We start from the raw sequence: 18730 nt of genomic DNA, 5'->3' as shown, positions 1-18730 counted from the left end.
AATAATGAATTTAACTCAAAGGCTGAGGGTGAGTTATTAAACTGACAAAATATATTAGTAATGGAAACAAATACAATGAACAAAAGGAAGAAAGAAAGAAAGAAAGAAAGAAAGAAAGAAAGAAAGAAAAGAAATGGTGCACTTTCTTTAAGTACTTGACCTGGTGCCCCCCTCGACCAATTGCCCCAAGCCAATTTGAGTTTGAGACTCCTGCAAGGGGTCCTTTGCTGAGAAAAATTGAGAACCTCTGCTTTAAAGTGAGATATTGTTCAGACAACTTTAGGCCCATTAGGAGGCCTCATCAGACAGTGAATAGACCTGTTTATCGTATCCGGGGATCATGTTTCATGCTCCTGTTCTGTCAAAGGTGAGCTGAAGCTCCGGTCTTGGCAGTCGGATGACGTGGCTGAAGGTTGCGGACAGAGTTTCTTTATCCACCGCTTGATCCATCGCTTTCCACGCTGACTGGAGGCTGAGAAGCACGTGACTGAACTCAGCCAATCCGACGTGCGCGCGATGTGCGTCGGTGAAGCGCTTACGCCATATGCGTACGAGAGCATCCCTAAAAATTGCCTCTGTCATACAACCAGGAAGAAGGTGGGATAGCCCTACAAAGCTAACATCCCCAATCTTTCTGCATACTTTCTCCGAACAATAATGGGATCCTCCAGGTGGAAAGTGGCAGCGGTGGCTTTTCTCGCTATAGTGGGCTCTTTATTACCTGTCGACGCAGATGAACATGAACACACGGTAAGACAGCGTTTTGAGAGGCCGATTGAAAAGGGGGAGCCTTGAAAATAATGGTGCTCTGTGTAACCTGCTGCTAACTGTAGCTGCGACGGCTAGCTTGCACACAAGAAAACATAATTGCACACACGACGACGAGCGTGGCTGGGGCTGTTGTGTTATTTATCGATACTTGGTGAGCTATTGAACAGATAGGCAGTCAATTCAGTGGCTAACTTGTCACCACTTATCGGCCTAAGAAGTGCTTACGGCTAACGCTTGCATGCTAGCTTGTTAGCACGTCTTCCACACTGGTCTTTACAAGCTTTCCTTGAGTACCCGGCCGGCGCTCAAGTTAGGCTGGCTAGCGTTAATTAGTTGTTTAACAAAATCAAAACTACTTGCACAGTGATCGTGTGAAGCTTTTAGCTTCGAGGTAGTCACTACAAACAGGATTTACCCGAAGTGATGGTTGTTTGATTAGCCAACGCCACAGTATGCCGGTTTAACGTCAGGGCCTCATGGTATATCTACTCCCAGACGCCTTATGACAACTAGTTAACAAGTTAACAAGGTATATTACTGTCTTTTTCACCGTTTCATGCGTGGAGACCGATTGGTTTGTGGATGTGGATATAGCTCATGGACTGTTAGCAAACATGGCTAACACACACTACTTTTATAGTGTTGAACTGACGCAGCGATAAGTTTGTCACATTTTCATACGTTTGCATGCATTTGACTGCAATAGCGCTCTTTTAACCAATCAGTTTCAGAAGAAATGCGATGATAACGTTACACTAAAGGGACAGTTCACCCCCTTAATCAAAATACACATTTCCCCTCTTACCTGCAGTGTTATTGTCAATCTAGATTGTTTTGGTGTAAGATTCAGTGATTTGGAGATTTATGGCTTCCCTTGAATATAATGGAACTAGATGACACTTGGCATGTGGGGCTCCAAGCAGTAAATCATGATGGGTTATTTAAGATAATCCACAGACCTTATTGTCAGTCATTTCATGAAGGAACTATTTTCTTTACCAAACTTCACCCACCAACTGGGTAACAGCACAGAAGTTAGTGTGCATCTACTCATGGAGGAAAGGTTACAGCCATTAATGTTTACATCCCACTCTCTGCATTAATCTCTCCTCCTTGAGTAGATGCATGCTTACTTCTGCATGGTGATAAGTTTGGTGTCAAATGTATTAGAAGCCAAGTGCCAGCTAGTTCCATTATATTCAAGAGAGGGCAGACGTGTCTGAAATTCGGCGACTTGCGCTGAAAGAGTTCAGATGGATGAAGAGCAGGGGTGTAATAATTTCAATATTAAATCAAAAATTGATTGAAGTGAGCTTCCAGTTTCATAAATCAAAATCAAAGGCAGAACCTGCGATTCTTCCACTATTTTTTTTCCTCTTTATACCCTCCAACTTGCTGTGCCAGCCTGTGCTGAAGAAAAAAAAAACACATCAACGACAGCACAGTTTAGCGTACCAGCCCTTATGTCATACTTTATATCATATCTTTTTTAAGTGGAATTTGAAAATGTAAATGACAGTTGTCAGACCACAAAACCAGTGATCCATTGATCTTTACAAATTAAGACTGTAGGATAACAATGGCATAGCTGCCAGTGCTAAAAGAAAAAAAAAAAAAAGTGAAACTGAATCATGACCTTACACTTGGACTGTGAATTTGGAGAATCGTGCCATTCCTTAAAAAAAACATGTATTTTATTTTTTTTTTCATTATTATTATTATTATTATTATTATTTGATTTTTGGAGTGAACTGTCCCTTTAGACAGGTTATCTTTATCTTTCAGACCTCAGTGTCTAAATCAAACAAATCTGTAGTTGTGTTGGTATTATTCTGAGGGTAGCTCTGTAATTAAAGTTACTTATAAATCACTGTCGGAGTTGTAGAATAACAAATATTTCTAACATAAAACCAGTAGGACCGGCAGAACTGGTGTGGCATTCCTGCCCTTCACAATAAGTGTTCTTGTCTTTCCTTTGCAGTACACAGATAAGGAGGAAGTAGTTTTATGGATGAACACAGTGGGGCCTTACCACAACCGACAGGAGACATACAAGTACTTCTCTTTGCCATTCTGCGCGGGGTCCAAGAAGACTATCAGTCATTACCATGAAACACTCGGAGAGGCTCTGCAGGGAGTGGAGCTTGAATTCAGTGGCCTGGACATAAAGTTCAAAGGTATCCTGCTGTTGCATTGACTTCCACCTGTTGAGCACGCAATAAACTGATGAAAACATAAAAATAATAATTTGTCACACATCTCTGAATCTTTGCGTCTATTCTTTTCCACACATCATGTCTCTGTATCTAACAAAAATAATGTGGTATTTATGATCCCTGTAGAGGAAGTCTTGCAGACAACATACTGTGAAATTGACCTGGACAAAGCCAAACGGGATGCCTTTGTCTATGCTATCAAGAACCACTACTGGTACCAAATGTACATAGATGACCTGCCCATATGGGGTAAGTGATACTTCTTTTCTTTTAAAACAAAAAAAAACCTGGCTACTATACTAGATGGGCCTCTAAGTCATTAGCAGATACTGTATATATGTCATGTTGTGAGTTGCCCTGTGATTTGGGGCATTTCTCTAGTATTTTCTGGCTCTCTCTGTCTGTGTCTTACTTTTGTGCTCATTAGCCTCTGACAAAGATTTGTAGTGACACTAGCATCTTGTGTGTCAGTGTAGTTATCTTGATATTGGAGAAGTCAAACCGGTTCTTATTTGTGGGTGGGACTGTCCATTCATCCTATGCCATACTACTAGGGGTGTAACAAAACATACAACTGTGTATCAGATAGCTCACTAAAAGACTCTGAAATCAGTGCATGTGGTGGTGAATCAAACAATTTATCATGTTTTTTGTTCAGAATCTGTTCAATAATGCAGCGCTCTGGTTGATTGTATCACGCTGGCTCGATAAACAAAATAAAAAGTTGAATTTAATGACTAATTACACCCACACAACTGACAGTATAGGTAAAAGAAAGAGCTTTTGACACAATGTTTGACCATGAGGATCACTATTGATGTTCTGTGCTAAGAAGAATACTAATGATTCACTGTCAAAAATTTGTCCGCTGGTTAAGTGGCTATTAAATGTTCAAAATTTACTGGCTATTAAATAGATAACCATTGTTTTTGTGGCTGGTGAGTGAAGGGAATTTACCAAGCACTTGCATATATATAATCAGCGTTTGACTGGTGCTTATTTTGTGTGCTGCATGGGCATGACGGACATCTTAAAGCCGTCACCCTTAACAAGCTATCAGTGTGATCACTCACATCCGTGGTAATAGTTTGCTCAATGGTGCCACACCTACGGTTCCTGTTAGCTGATGTTGTGGGCACTGGGTGGGGCACTGGCATTTACTCAGACAATTCTCCGTATTTTTTATATCACATAGTCACGTTTAATCAAAATTAATACAGGCAGACTTTGACCTCATGTCCTGTTTGCCAGCGTGGTGACTGAACAAGTATCTGAGACAGCGATGTGTTTAGTTGGGGCTGGTTGCAGAAAGCCTGGAGCTCAGTCACAACAGGATTGTAGTTAATCATTTTCTGACAAGATTCTTGCTGCAACCATTACTACAGTGTCTTAGATCAGACTCAGCTCACCTGCCCAAGGTTAGTCTCTGCAAAAAACCATTGCAGGCTTCCCTGGTAGCTCACAGTGCATTCAGGTGATGTCAGAAAAATGATTTCCCGACTGGGAAAATTCACATGAATGCCCCCTTTAGTCATAATAAATACTCAGACAGTCTGAGAAAATTTTGTGGCACAAGTAGCCAAGTCTGTTGACATCATATATGCAGAAATATGGTGGATGAGGGTAAAAGTTTTGTTGACGACTCTTTAGTAATTCATATATTGCGTACAATTTTTGCTCACATGTAATTTGTAATATAGATTTTACTTTTAGTCGCTGTTAACATAGAGTGACCTAAATTAATTAGAAATGTTTTTGTTATCATTAACCCTCATAACAAATTCCTTACTCTGCTCTTAGTTTTACAACTTAAACATGAGCAGTCGGAATAACAACCTCCCATCTTGGGAACTGGGACGGTCCGAGGAGCACATGAATGCACTGTCGGTTGGTGCAATGTGCGACCCATGTGCTGGGACTTGGTCCTCAGCAGCAGCCGTTGGTTTGATACCAGCCTGCTGCCCCAAGTTTGTCAAAAGTATTGAAACTTTTCACCACGTTTAAAAACAATACAATACTAAGATTTTATGGTATCAGAAGTACAGAAGCAGCCCTCCAAAAAAAAATTAAAAAGAAAAAAAAAATACTTTGCTTGCCAAAATTAATTTGCTATTTGGAATGATGTGCATTTGTAAATAACCACACGTTACCAATGGTCCGGCCAGAAACAGATTGATACTCACAAAAGAGGCAAATGCATATTATGTAGAGCTTTATGGAAAATGTTCTCTGGGCAATAAAGCAATAGTGATCTGTATCATCTGCACACACTTCATCAATAGCAGTAAGAAAATTGTTAAATAAAATGTTCAGTAGTTTTACTGAAATTAATTAAATGCAAACTGCCATGAAGGAGCAATAATGAATACACTCTGGCTCATAAACAGTCTGTCATATCCCCTGGATAGTGGATAATGGAGCGTGCTACGAGTGACACGCAAACAACCAGTACGTTAACACGTGTGTTGTTCAGTTGTTGAACCATCAACACAACAACAGAAACAGCCTGGAGTGAGAAAATGAGAGTAGATGGTGAGGATATTGTTGGTATATAAAAGGACAGGTCAGCTTGCAAGTATGGCCTTTATTTTTTAAAGTCCATTGCCTGTGTGTCTTGATAAATAAAATAGTTAAGTTCAAAGTTAAGTGGTTACATTCAACATATTTTCTCCTTTAAGAATAGGTTATTAAAAATTATCAGTGATAATGATCGTTGATATTAACTGAAATTATTATTTTTTTTACAAAAGTACATTTTTCAGCTCTTTTGCTCAGCTCTGCTTTCTCATTGGTGAAACTTTGTCGACTTACATTTGCTGCAGTATGTGTTAACACAGTGTAATAAAGTTAAATATCTATATAGCTATTAAATGTGTCATGTATCCATGCAGTGGAGGGACAGGAGTATATGTATGCAGTCCTAATTTAATGTGCAGCCAGTTGGGAGTCAACTTAGAGTGACAGTTTTACATCAAACTGATTTGCACACAGTAAGAGATTGTTTACGGGGGCCAGCAGGGACAAACTTTGATAACAGCTGAAGCTGAAAGACTGGATATAACAGATGAATACTGATGATTTTGTTACAAAGTTAACAAGCAGTGTAGCCACTGACCTTTGCTTGGCATTTACACTTCCTGATTATTAATGTTATATAACTGGAGGCCCAGTGTTTACACCTGCCCATTTGACCTCTTCTTGAAGGACCCGATCCCAAATTCAACTCGTGTCAATTTCTTTTTTTAAGGCATTGTTGGTGAGGCGGATGAAAATGGAGAGGATCATTACCTGTGGACGTACAAGAAACTGGAGATCGGCTTCAACGGCAACAGAATTGTTGATGTAAATCTGACCAGTGAAGGCAAAGTCAGACTCGTGCCGAACACAAGAATCGCAATGTCTTATTCTGTGAGTACTAAAATGACCCACTCAGTGGTCTCCCGCCCGTTTTATGTCTGCACTAATATTAATTCTGTTAATGAAAACTATGACTAAATGTGCTTTTTTCTATAATGAGACAGCACTGACATTAAACACCAACTGTGACTATATAAACTTGCACTATTGTTGATGTAAAATTGCAAGTCTAGCAGCAGCATAGTAAATGTCAACATCTTTCATGTCAGGATGTATTCCTTAATGATACCAGACACCCCTTACAAAGCTGCATTTTCAATAATTTAACCTGTCTTTTCTTCAGAGATAAAATCTGATGTGAAATAGGTTTTTGACTAAAATGACAGAAATAATATTGGATTTGGCTTGACATGTCCAGTTTAATCTGATTACTGAAAAAGACTTAGAAGAGTAAATAAAACCGACACATTTTAACTCTGTGTCTTGTAACCTCATGGGATGAAAACCAGTAACTTTATATTTAATATGAGACTCTAAATGTATCTTTTCTTTTCTTCTTCACAGGTGAAGTGGAAGAAGTCAGATGTGAAGTTTGAAGACAGATTCGACAAGTACCTTGATCCATCCTTCTTTCAGCACAGGGTGAGCTGAATATCATAGGTTCGGTCTTCAGAGATTTGTGCTCCATCATGTAAGCCAAGATTGCCAGCGGCTTGTTGTAACAGCACACATGCGTGTTACCTCTCAGAGGGTACGAGTCGAGCCTCGTACGGTGTAATTGACCAGCGTTGTAACTTTTGGCTGACTCTTTAATGCCTCCTGCCATCGTGGCAGAAGTCCAGCCAGGTTTTCTCAGAAAAGAAAGTTTGATTTAAGTCTGAATTTTTAGAATCCACCTGTTACTACAGCCATTGGGTGAAAAAAAAGTTTTTATCCTGTCCTGACTTGTGCAGTGAGGCTGAACCCACAGAGCAGGGATTTTACAGATGGGTGACTTAAATACCTTGAAATATGCTGAGTAATGCATTCAGCAAGTTTTCACTGAAAACATTTTTAATCTCTTCAGAATTCATGTTGTTTTATTGAGGTTTTTAATATTTAATATATCTTGTTTTGGTGTATTAAGCTTTGTAACTCTTACTTGTCTCTTTTGTCAGATTCACTGGTTCTCCATCTTTAACTCCTTCATGATGGTCATTTTCTTGGTGGGTCTGGTGTCCATGATTCTGATGAGAACACTAAGAAAGGATTACGCCAGATACAGCAAAGAGGAGGAAATGGATGACATGGTAAGTTTTTATCAGTCAGCATTTTTCTCTTGAGCCCAGTGTTATTTGCTGAATGTAAGATTATTTTTCCAGGTTTTGTCATTATTGTTTTTGGAGTTTTATTGAATGGCAGCTTTGATCCGTCAGTGAGTGAGGTTTCAGTCCTTCGTACCTGTCAGTAAGACTTTACGGTGTGCAGGAACTTTCTTGAAATTCTTTCCCATTTTGCATTTTGCCATTGTGTATCATCAGGACAGAGACCTGGGAGATGAGTATGGGTGGAAGCAGGTACATGGTGACGTGTTTCGGCCGTCAAGCCATCCGCTGATCTTCTCCTCGCTCATTGGCTCCGGCTGCCAGATCTTCTCTGTCTCCCTCATCGTCATCATTGTCGCTATGGTTGAGGATCTGTACACAGAGTGAGTAACTGGCAGATGACTGACTGTTGAAATTGTGCGGTTGGGGGCAGACACCAGGTTATGTTTTACATCCAGTTCAGTCAGTAAAATGGCAAAATTTGTTGAGCTCCAAGTCTAATGAATATTTTAGCAGATTAATTTATCCTCAAGTAGTAAATTACCCGATAGCAATGTCTCAGAGATACTTAGAGCAATAGCTAAAAGACATCTAGTCCAACAGGAAAAACTTGACTTTAAATTTTGAGCTTTTTCTTATGCAAAATTGCTGAAAGCAAAACCAGTAATCAGATTTTTTTTTAATAGATGTTTTTATTGAGTCTTTTTAAACAATCCACCAATATACATTGGAACAAAACTTTAAATAAGATCCTTTTTAAGATTCATTTAAAAAAAAAAAAAGCTCTTAAAACCTAATCCTGTGCAATCATCTGAATAAAACGTGGATATTACTAATTAAAGGTGGGCTATGCAATTCACATCCAATAGACCTTTTGTCAAATTCACATCTCCTCTCATCAGCTAACTGTCAAGTGTTTTTCAAGTGTGTTTTTTGTTGTTGTTGGGTTTTTTAACACCAGACCATTGGGGAAAAAGTTGAATCATACCTTTCTAGAGACTGTATATCATGAGTCATATTTCTGAAATCAGTGCACATCACATCAGTCCGTCTTTGAGTTTTATTTCAGCAGCACTGAAGGTAGGGATGTATTGGTGTTGACTACAAATATCAACAGTCTTTCTCCAGAATCCAATATCCCACCTTTAACCTAAGAAGTATTAATTTTACACAAATAGGGAAAACCACAGAATACAGGGGTCCTTGATGGAAAGGAAGGAAGGTAATGCTTTTATCAAGATAACAAGCGATTGTTTTGCCTAAATTGATTGTGTCTGTGTGGGAAATGTTGTGTTTTCTCTGGGTAATGTTTGGTAAAATTGAAGCCGTCTATTGAAATGAAGCTTAAATATATGTTATTAGACATGAGGGTGCGAAAACACTATAAATGTGTGACACCAGTTTCAGGGAAAATGAAGCCCAAAGGGAGCAGTGGACCTCACAGTGCTCCACTAATATCATTTTTCTCTGCAGGAGAGGATCCATGCTGAGCACAGCCATTTTTGTGTACGCTGCCACCTCCCCTGTCAATGGCTACTTTGGGGGAAGCTTGTACGCAAAACAAGGAGGTAATAAAAAATATATCCGTGCATCACAGTGTCTCTCAGTCCTGGATGTGGAGTACTGGCCTGATATTTCCTCTGAAAAGCTCTTCAAAGTTTCTCACATTATTCTGATTGATTTGTCCTAATAACACAGGTAGAAGATGGATTAAGCAAATGTTCATTGGGGCATTTATGATCCCAGCCATGGTGTGTGGGACTGCTTTCTTCATCAACTTCATTGCTATCTACTACCACGCCTCCAGAGCCATCCCATTTGGAACCATGGTAGGTTTGACACAGCAATGCCTCCCTAAAAACCACAGAGTTATGAGGAACATCCTCAGCTGCAGTTTACAGAATCCTCAGATACAGAGTAAGCAGCCATGAAGCATTCAGACCGCTGAAGCAATGAGAATAGTTGAGAAGGATTACATATTGTGTAAGTCTCTATACTTCCAGATAGAAAAGGATCATTTTCCTCATCTGAAGATCATTAAAAACAGAATACATCACATAAAACACATTCCTCATGACGCTGGCTCTCTGAGCGCTGAGCAGCTTTTCAGTTCTGTTGAATTTACTTTTGCATTTAGTGCCAACACTTCCAAACTAAACAGCAAATTAAAAGAAACGCTTCCCACAAAAACTGTTCAGTCTCTTAATTATAAACAGCTGTTTGTTGGCTCGACACAACGCTCAAGAGTTGTTTTGTGTCCATCAGCACAGCATAAGATTAATCACGTGTCAAGTAACCATCTTGAAATCAAAACCATGAAAATGCCTTGTTCCAACTGCATCAGCCAGACTTAATTCAACAGACCTGGAAAAGATCTGGGGCAGTTTTCTTTTTTTTTCAACCAAACCTGGAGGTCATCTGATAATAACCATGAGCCACTGTGGTTTGTTGTCTGTCTAATTGAAGTGTTATGTAACTCTGTATAAACTATGAGCATTAATTGTTAAAATGCTGGAATCCGAAGATCCCGCACTTCTTAAAACTATAATTATTAAATGTCTGAGCTGAACAAAACATTCATGGGACACAGTCAAGGCACAATTGAGATAAATGTTGAGGGATCTGAAAGCATCCTGGACTGTAAACACAGACCACCCAACTGAACAATAATTATTCTTGTTTCCTGCAGGTGGCCGTCTGCTGTATCTGCTTCTTTGTCATTCTGCCACTAAACCTCGTGGGGACGATTCTGGGGAGGAATCTGTCAGGCCAGCCAAACTTTCCCTGCCGAGTGAACGCTGTGCCGCGACCGATCCCAGAGAAGAAATGGTAGGTGTGGCCCGACACCAGCAGGGCGTTTCTGAGTACAGGGGATGTGTTGGAATTTGTTTTGGTGATACTGGAGCACACTGTACAAAAATATCAATCAGAACAAACTATTGATCATAGAAAACACATATTCTGTTCAGGCTTTATAGTAGAACTGGGACAAACAGTTTAATACTGTGCCTCTGTATGACCTACAGGAGGATGGGTAATGTTAGGATTTTATTGATACTGCTTTTTTGATACTGTACTTTAATGGTATTAATTGAACAGTTCAGAACAGGATTATTATTTTAAATATGATCTAAGTGTTGTTTCTAGAGTAGCAGCTGTAATGTTTACAAAAGCAAAGTCACTGTAACTCAATAATATTGAGCAGGAAACAAATTTAAAATGTAAAAAAACAAAAAAAAACCATAATATTTCTGACATCACAATACTGAGCGATGTCTATAAAGAATGAAAAGAACAACATCAGTCAGTTTTAGTCCTTTATCCTGTCCTCTGTCCTCATCTCTCTGCTGGTGTGATTCACTGCTTGCAGGTAGCCTACACCTGGCAGAGGGTGGTCTCAGACAGCAGCTGGTTTTAAGTTTACAACAGTTAGACAACTTTTAAGACACGTGAAAAGTAAGCAGTTAAAAAGCATACAGATAGCTTTCGTTTTAGCTTGTTTTTAACAAACGTTATTAGCATAGCTAGCATGCTGTGCTTGTTTAAAACAACATAGCAGCAGTGGATGAGAGATGGAGCAAATTGAAATACTGCTTTCTACAAACATGTTTATGCTTATTGAACAGGGGTATTAATACAATAACGGCTCATGCTTAAGCTTGTGCTTCTACAGCATAATGGCAAAGGTTTTATTGAACTTGCTAACAGTAACAAGTGCAGTTGTTGTGAGCTTATAGCTCAAGAGTAGCTCATAGCTTAAGAGTAAAATGATCTCTATAAAAATCTTCTCCTGCTTCTTTTTGACTGACATACAGCTCACTGTAATGTTGCCTGGGAAAATGTAAACAGAATCCAATCTGTTAGCAGCCATTAAGGATAATAAATACCTGATATTCTGCAGATGGTCTTGTTTGCTTATGTGGGCCGTATACAGGCATCAGTAATAAATTGAGACTGTTTCATAACCTGTTAAAAACTCCTTGTAGTAGCTTTGCAGAGAGTTGATTAAGTTATCATCTGAGTACAACTGTGCAGCAGCTGGTGTGCATTCAAACATTATGGCATTCTGTGTATTTACGGCTGTAGCAGGAAGTGTAATGACCGAGCAGTGGGCAGTGAGAAAGTTGTATTTAATGTATGAAATGAATCCTGAGTGTTGTAGAGCCGGTGTTCAAGTGTTAGACATCAGGTCTGAAGCAGCAAATGGTTTGATGTCTGCACAAACACTTTGGGTAATGATAAATGGCAAAGCAATAAACTGAGTACATTAACATTTACAACCTCCTGCCAAGGACTGTGGCCACCTGCCAACAGGAAATGGTAGATGTGACTTCAGGCCGCTGTCAGACTTTGCTTGAATTTCCCGCTTGTGTTTCCTTTTTTTCTTTTCATAACACAATAAGTCATGTATCTTTGCCCCTGGAGGGAGGATCTGATGTGGACCCCTGACGTTACACAGTCAGACTCTTATGTGAAAAATGTTTTGGTCTCTCAGGTTCATGGAGCCGGCTGTCATTGTCTGCCTCGGAGGAATCCTTCCATTCGGCTCCATTTTCATTGAAATGTAAGTCTGTGCTGAAGTACCGAGCAGTTTGTATGCGGTGAGACGACCTTTGCGGCAGGTGACGTGTTTTCTATCCTCGCTCTTCAGGTACTTCATCTTCACATCTTTTTGGGCCTACAAAATCTACTATGTGTACGGCTTCATGATGCTGGTCCTGGTCATCCTGTGCATCGTGACCGTGTGCGTCACCATCGTGTGCACGTACTTCCTGCTCAACGCTGAGGACTACAGATGGTGAGTACAGACAGTTTCACACTGACTTCTGACATTTTTTTGTGATATAATTTCTTCCTGCATTTCAGAAAATTTGCATCTTTATAACACGTCTGCATGTAGATCTGCTGTTGACCTGCCTCGGTCCCTAATCAAGAGCTGAGAGGATTATTAATGATTCAGATGTCAGTAATGAGTCAAAAAAAGCTGCGTTTCCACCAAATATTTTCGATGAAGTACCCTTAAAACCCACAACTACACATACCTACACCAGCGCCTCTGAGATGGTGCGCTGTGAGACAAGTCCAGGTATATCAATGCTGAGTACTACTGAATATTTGAAATGCTAACAGTACTTTTTTTTTTTTCTTCGCAGTTTTGAGTAGGGTTGCATAATTAATCACAGTTGCAATAAAATCACAATATGGCCAGGTGCAGTATCCAAATTGCAGAACCAGATCACAATTTTTTGAAAAAGGGAAAATGTATAATACTTTAAAATCATAATGCCAAACAGATCATTGCCACTAATTGTATTACGTATCATATTTGCAATTTCAGTCAGTATAATTGCAATATGACTTTTTTTTACCAAATTGTGCAGCCGCAGTATCGATACTCAAGTACCAGCAGCACTCTCTCGTTCTTTTGTCTTTCTGACAGCGAGCTGACAGACACCGCTGCAGTGCCCACATAGTCCCACCTCCTCCCACTTTCTCAGTGCCGTCTTCTCATCACTCAGTTGTCACATTATGGCCTTGTTATATTTATCTTTTAATAAAAATCTAGAAATGTTATGCCCTCTATAGTGAGTCAGTTTTTCTCTGTGCTATCAAAATGGTATGGAATAATATTTTTTAAGGTATAACCATACATTATTATTGCAATATACAAAAAGGTACGAATTAATTTTTAATTTACTATTATCAGTCCTATGAGGGAAGGTTTTTCTAGGACATAGAATTTGACTCTGTATTGGGGAATGAGTGCGCACCCCAGTTTTAGCAGTTTGCACAGTCGTCAGGAGGCATCAGCCGAGCTGCCAAGGAGTGCACTTTATTTGCCAAACACCTTCAGACATTAAAAGAGGTTTCCATGTGTGGCCGACATCGAAGACCATGACTGGATTAGAGACATATTCAATCACAAATAAACAACAACAACAACAACAACAGTCTTTTCACTTCCATTAACTCATTTTTAATCTTGTGACTTGTCTGGTTTAAATGGGTGTTTTGCTGCTTTGATGTAATTTTACAAAAATTCAAATAAATTCTTTCATTATTTTGTCAATTAATATTTCATGAGTAATGTGGTTTGTAGGAAAACTTTATTTGGCATTAGTGAATAAAACTAAACATTTACTGAATGATAAGAGTGATAACGTGTTATCAGGGCGATTTTGCTGATATAAATTCAGGTGTGCCTTGAGATTTTGGCCCTTTTGTGCACCTTGGGCAACAACTAGTAACCTAAACCCAGGATTCGTTCTGTTTTTCCTCTTAAATGTGGGTGGGTTTGTTACCTTCAGGACCTTCAGGGATAACCACTCTCACTTTTCTAGCAGTTGGAAAACAACAAACAAAACTTTTCTTGGTTTGGAGAAGCTGCCACATTTATTAACTGACAAACTGTAACCTACACTGTGCACTGCTAGATTGACAACTTGGTCCTGACCTTTTCCTCTGCTCAACTCACTTTCACCGTCACGTTTCTGCCGCCAGCTCTCACTCAACCACACACTCACTGTATGCACACGTTTTGTGTCCTTTCTTCTCGGCCTGTGGTTGTTTATTACACTAGAAAAGCTTTGCGTGAGAAAAGGCAGAAAGCAAAAACTGCCGAAGTAAACAGGAGAGTTTGTGAAATCCTACATTAGAGCGCAGATGACCAGACAACTCCGGTTTCTCTGATTCAGTCAGTGGTGTCCTGTGTTTTAATTCCACATTTTAGCATTTGCCCAGTGTGCTTGGAACCTCAACAGAGGTAAAATAGGATGAAATGGAGTGATTCTATTGTTACAGCCACGACTTTTACCAATGGAAACATGGAAATAACCTTTCTAATGTGTAACGAACTGAACTTGACTGCTTGGTGGAAAAGTGGCTAAAGTGACCCACAGTGAACTTAACTTACTTTTGTTTTCTGCTCGTCTTTTCTTCTCCAGGCAATGGACAAGCTTCCTGTCTGCTGCATCCACTGCCGTTTATGTTTACATGTACTCCTTTTACTACTACTTCTTCAAAACTAAGTAAGTTTTCACGAAATACAGTCTCATTATGAGCAAAAGCATTTTAAAATTCATGGAACCGGAAATAATGAATAAGAATCAAACCTCTTTCTTACATGTTGTGTTGTCCTGTTGTATTTCAGGATGTACGGGCTGTTCCAGACGTCCTTCTACTTTGGCTACATGGCTGTGTTCAGCACTGCTCTAGGAATCATGTGTGGTGAGTCCCCCATCCAGATAAATACTGCACGACTGTCCTGAACTCAGGACTCTTTGGCAAATAACAATCACGCAATTAGGCATTTATAAAACTCCAAAAGTGCAAAAGACTTTATCAGTCCATTAGAGATTTAGGGACAGAATGAATGTGAAGGATACTTTGGCAACCAGGCTTTGTGATTAAATAACCAAGACAAAGAGCTCTTGACTGCAGTTTCCAAAGGATTGGACCGAATGCAAAGGCGTTTGAGTGTTCTTATTGTAAATCTTTGACATTTTTTCCAAGAGGTTTGCAAGTCTTCAAAGTCAGACTCACCGCACAAACCTGTCATAAATGTCTTGTTTCGACCTGATGAATGCTGCCTGTTTTTGAGTAGCGGTGCGTTCATTAACATTTTATCAGAAGCACAAACAAAGCTTCATTCACAGAAATGTTACCCAAGAGTAACAGAAGAATTTTACACCTCAGAGCTGAAGTCCTACATAACAAATGTTGCAGTGTTGGTAGACATAAGGAACCCAAAATAATTAGAAAAGTTGGATGCTAAAAAAACATCTTGCTAAGGCAAATCAGCCCACGTTTTGGTGGGATGATAATTTCATACTTTTGTTTTTAAGAATAAGTTGGTAAAGCCTGTAGTATATGCACATCTGAAGGTAAGAAGAGCTAAAATGGATGATTAAATATATTATTGCTTTGACTGAACTAAATCTGACGTTACTACAAAAACAAAGAATGGTTTTGAATCTTGAAATGTTCATTTATTTTTCTGTTAAATTACATTTAAAAAAAACTGTTAGAGCCACAACAATTAATCGATTAGTTGTCAACTATTAAATTAATTGTCAACTGTTTTGATAATTGATTAATTGTTCGTCTTCTTTTCTCCTCTTCTTTTTTTTAAGAATAACAATATCCTGGTAATTTTATTTTGTCATATAAAAAGTGAACTTTTCAGTCATGAAGCTGTTTTTTATGAAAGCCATGTAATTCCAAGCATATTTCAAACCTTGAAAACACTACATTGTTTTCAAGAATTTCCAGCATTCATACAAACCTTGACTAATAAATAATAATGATATAAATTTCCAGTCAGTAATTTATCAGCCTCACTCAGGATGGGAAAGTAACTGTTGAACATATGAATATCTACCAGCCACTCAACAGAAAATCATTATATTGTGGTTGAAATCTAATAGCCACTGTCGTATTTTACCAGCACTTTATTGTGTATCCCTCGTTCTGATCGAGGTATTTTACTTCTTCCTGTGGAGAAAAGCAGGCTGTACCATCACTCCTGCAGCAGGTCTAGACGAGAGCTGAACAATTACTCAAAATTATATTCAAATCATAATACACCCTGCTGCAATTTTCAAACCACAGGGGGTGCAATAATGGTTAAGGGTGAAATGTGTGTCAGGATACCCTTTGAAATTAAATATTGCCGTGCTGCAGAGATTCTCTGACTTAGATGTCGTATACTACGGTCTAAAGAAAACATCTTTGTTTGGTACAGATCCCCACAGAAATCTTTACATAGTCAATTTAATGTTTTTCAATGAAAATGAGAATACCGATGTGCAAAATTATCATTCTGTTTAATAACGAAATCATGATGCAGTTGCAATATCAGTCAAAAATAATTGCAGGTAGGTATTTTTTCAAAATCTAGACAGAAGCTGTGAGTTCACTCACATGTGCCACTTAAAACGAATGCATATGTACCAGTAGTTCTTGGATGAAGCCTGTTTTCTTTTCAGGGCAGCCTCCACTTTTTTTTTTCCCCCACACTGGTACTTCAGCTTCGAGTGCAGATAAACACTTTCCCTCACCAGCTGCAAACCAAACTCATTCTCCAGCTTGAAGAGTAATAAGCCAAGGCTGGCACCTTTAAAGCACCTTTGTGGAGCCCTATGTAATCTGCACCGGTTACTTCAGGGTGCCTTCTGGGTTTGTTTGATGTCTGACTGGTTGTTTTGTGCTTCTCCTGCTCAAACCTTTATTTGAGACTTTCACCAGTAATCATTTTGTCCTGTGATGGATTGACCTGAAAAGTGAGAGCAGAGAGTGATACTTGCAGTTCCTGGACCACCGAAAAGAAACTCACGAACGCATTTGTCTTTTTGCAGGTGCTGTTGGATACATGGGAACAAGTGCCTTTGTGAGGAAGATCTACACAAATGTGAAAATTGACTAAAGAGGCGAAGCAGCATCACCCACAGGGATAATAATGGATTTGCCTACGTGTATCCTGAAAGACGGCGGGCACAAGTCATTCTTTATTACTTTTCTTTCTTGCAAAGAGATTGTGAGAATCTCACTTTGTACAATGTAGTTTTTCCATTTTCTGAATGAATTTCAACGCCGCGACTCAAAGTGAACAAGAGCAAATCTGCGGGAGAGATATCAAACACAAGGTTCTGTTTTTATCAGTTGCGTTCAAAACAAACGTTGGGGCAAATGTTTAAGGCTGACATGGCTTCTGTTTTCCAACCCAGTCCCACCTGAGACCAGAGAACATAAATGTTTATTGATGGAATAGTGTAGCTCTCTTCAGTGAAGAGGCCTAAGTGTATTGAAAGCCTTTTGTTCTATTGTGTCAGAATATTGGAGAGTTGGGTTTGTGCCCGTGTTCTGACTTGATTTCTATTTTGTATTCTTGAAGTCACTCGAAATATCGTTACTACACCGTGCAGTAGTCTGTTCTGATTTATTTCCACTGCAAAAAAAAAAAAACGATGATATAAAAACCTGTCATCACTCCAGAATCATTCCCCCATTTTGACGATTCGTAATTCCCTGTTACAGTAGCAATCCATCCAGTCAATGAGAGATTTTAGTCCTGCTGTAGTTTACTGTACAGACGAGAACAGAGGGACTGATCACCGGTTGAGGTACAGTAAGAACCGATTTTTAAATGGATGTTTGATGTGATCCCATTTCCCCGTTTAGTCGGGGTTTTCTTAATGTTTGGGTTTGAATGAAGTCTACTTGTAAAGATAATATATGGATTTGGGGGGGAGTGTATATAACCTTAATAATGTACCTTTAGATGTAGATCCCAAATGTATTTTCGTTGTACAGATTTACTACAGGGTGTTTTTTTTAAATGAATCATTCAGTTCAAAACAAACAAAAAGAGATTTTGTTAAGTTTTTTTTGTCTTTGTTTGGTGCTTGGGATGGGGCTGGTGGCGCTGTTACATCTTGCCTGAAATTGCATGAAGTTTTCACCAAACCATCTGCTCATCAGATTCCACTTCGGTCAGCGCTGTCAGGTTTTTTTGTTTTTTGTTTTTTTTTCCTCTCTGACTCAAAATGTAAGAAGGTACATTTTGAGGACCAGTAGACTTGCTTATGGACACTCGTCTTGTTTGGATTTCATATATTATTTAAAGCTTTAAAAGGCTCTACATCTTCTGGTAAGCCATTTCCCTCATGTTCTTTCTGTTGCCTAACCTGAAACATCATTTGTGAATGTCAGAAGGAATGAGGCGGTTGCTTTGTTTCCGCAAACATACTGTACAAAGTGAAGTTTATGTACACTTAAAAAAAAAACTAGATGTTTTCATAACCACACACAGTGCTGCGGAGTGTTTCAAACGCTTTTTTCCCCCCATTTTGTGTAAATACAGTATGTACCCTACTTGTATGAGAAGTGGCAATGCCTTTTTTTTTCTAATTTCCAGTTCTCCCCCACTGAAGTTGATTTTGGCACCTCATGTTGTGTACCAATGTCTGATTAGACATTTTGAACCTGCATATTAACTTGCTGTAAAAAGAGAAAATAAACATGTTTATGTACAGGGGTTATTAAGTGTGGTTTTGACTTTGAGTATAAATATTTTTCAACTTA

The 18730-nt window shown here is 39.0% G+C and overlaps 1 protein-coding gene across 1 annotated transcript; it reads left to right on the top strand.

Moving 5' to 3' along the window:
- The first annotated feature begins 558 nt into the window (after positions 1–558).
- tm9sf3 (transmembrane 9 superfamily member 3) lies at positions 559–18687 on the top strand. Its single transcript, XM_084735673.1, has 15 exons — positions 559–750; positions 2753–2948; positions 3114–3236; positions 6235–6395; positions 6909–6986; positions 7502–7633; positions 7865–8031; positions 9122–9216; positions 9347–9477; positions 10338–10477; positions 12144–12212; positions 12300–12446; positions 14593–14676; positions 14799–14875; positions 17005–18687. Exons 1-15 carry the CDS (start codon positions 658–660, stop codon positions 17070–17072), a joined length of 1761 nt encoding a protein of 586 aa, XP_084591799.1. The 5' UTR covers positions 559–657; the 3' UTR covers positions 17073–18687.
- Positions 18688–18730: the final 43 nt, after the last annotated feature.

Source organism: Lutjanus erythropterus, chromosome 14, assembly GCF_056507025.1.
Source record: "Lutjanus erythropterus isolate fLutEry1 chromosome 14, fLutEry1.hap2, whole genome shotgun sequence".
Classification (NCBI taxonomy): Eukaryota; Metazoa; Chordata; class Actinopteri; order Lutjaniformes; family Lutjanidae; genus Lutjanus; species Lutjanus erythropterus.
Note: the sequence above shows the minus strand (reverse complement) of the source record. Positions and strands in the feature narration are given on the sequence as shown.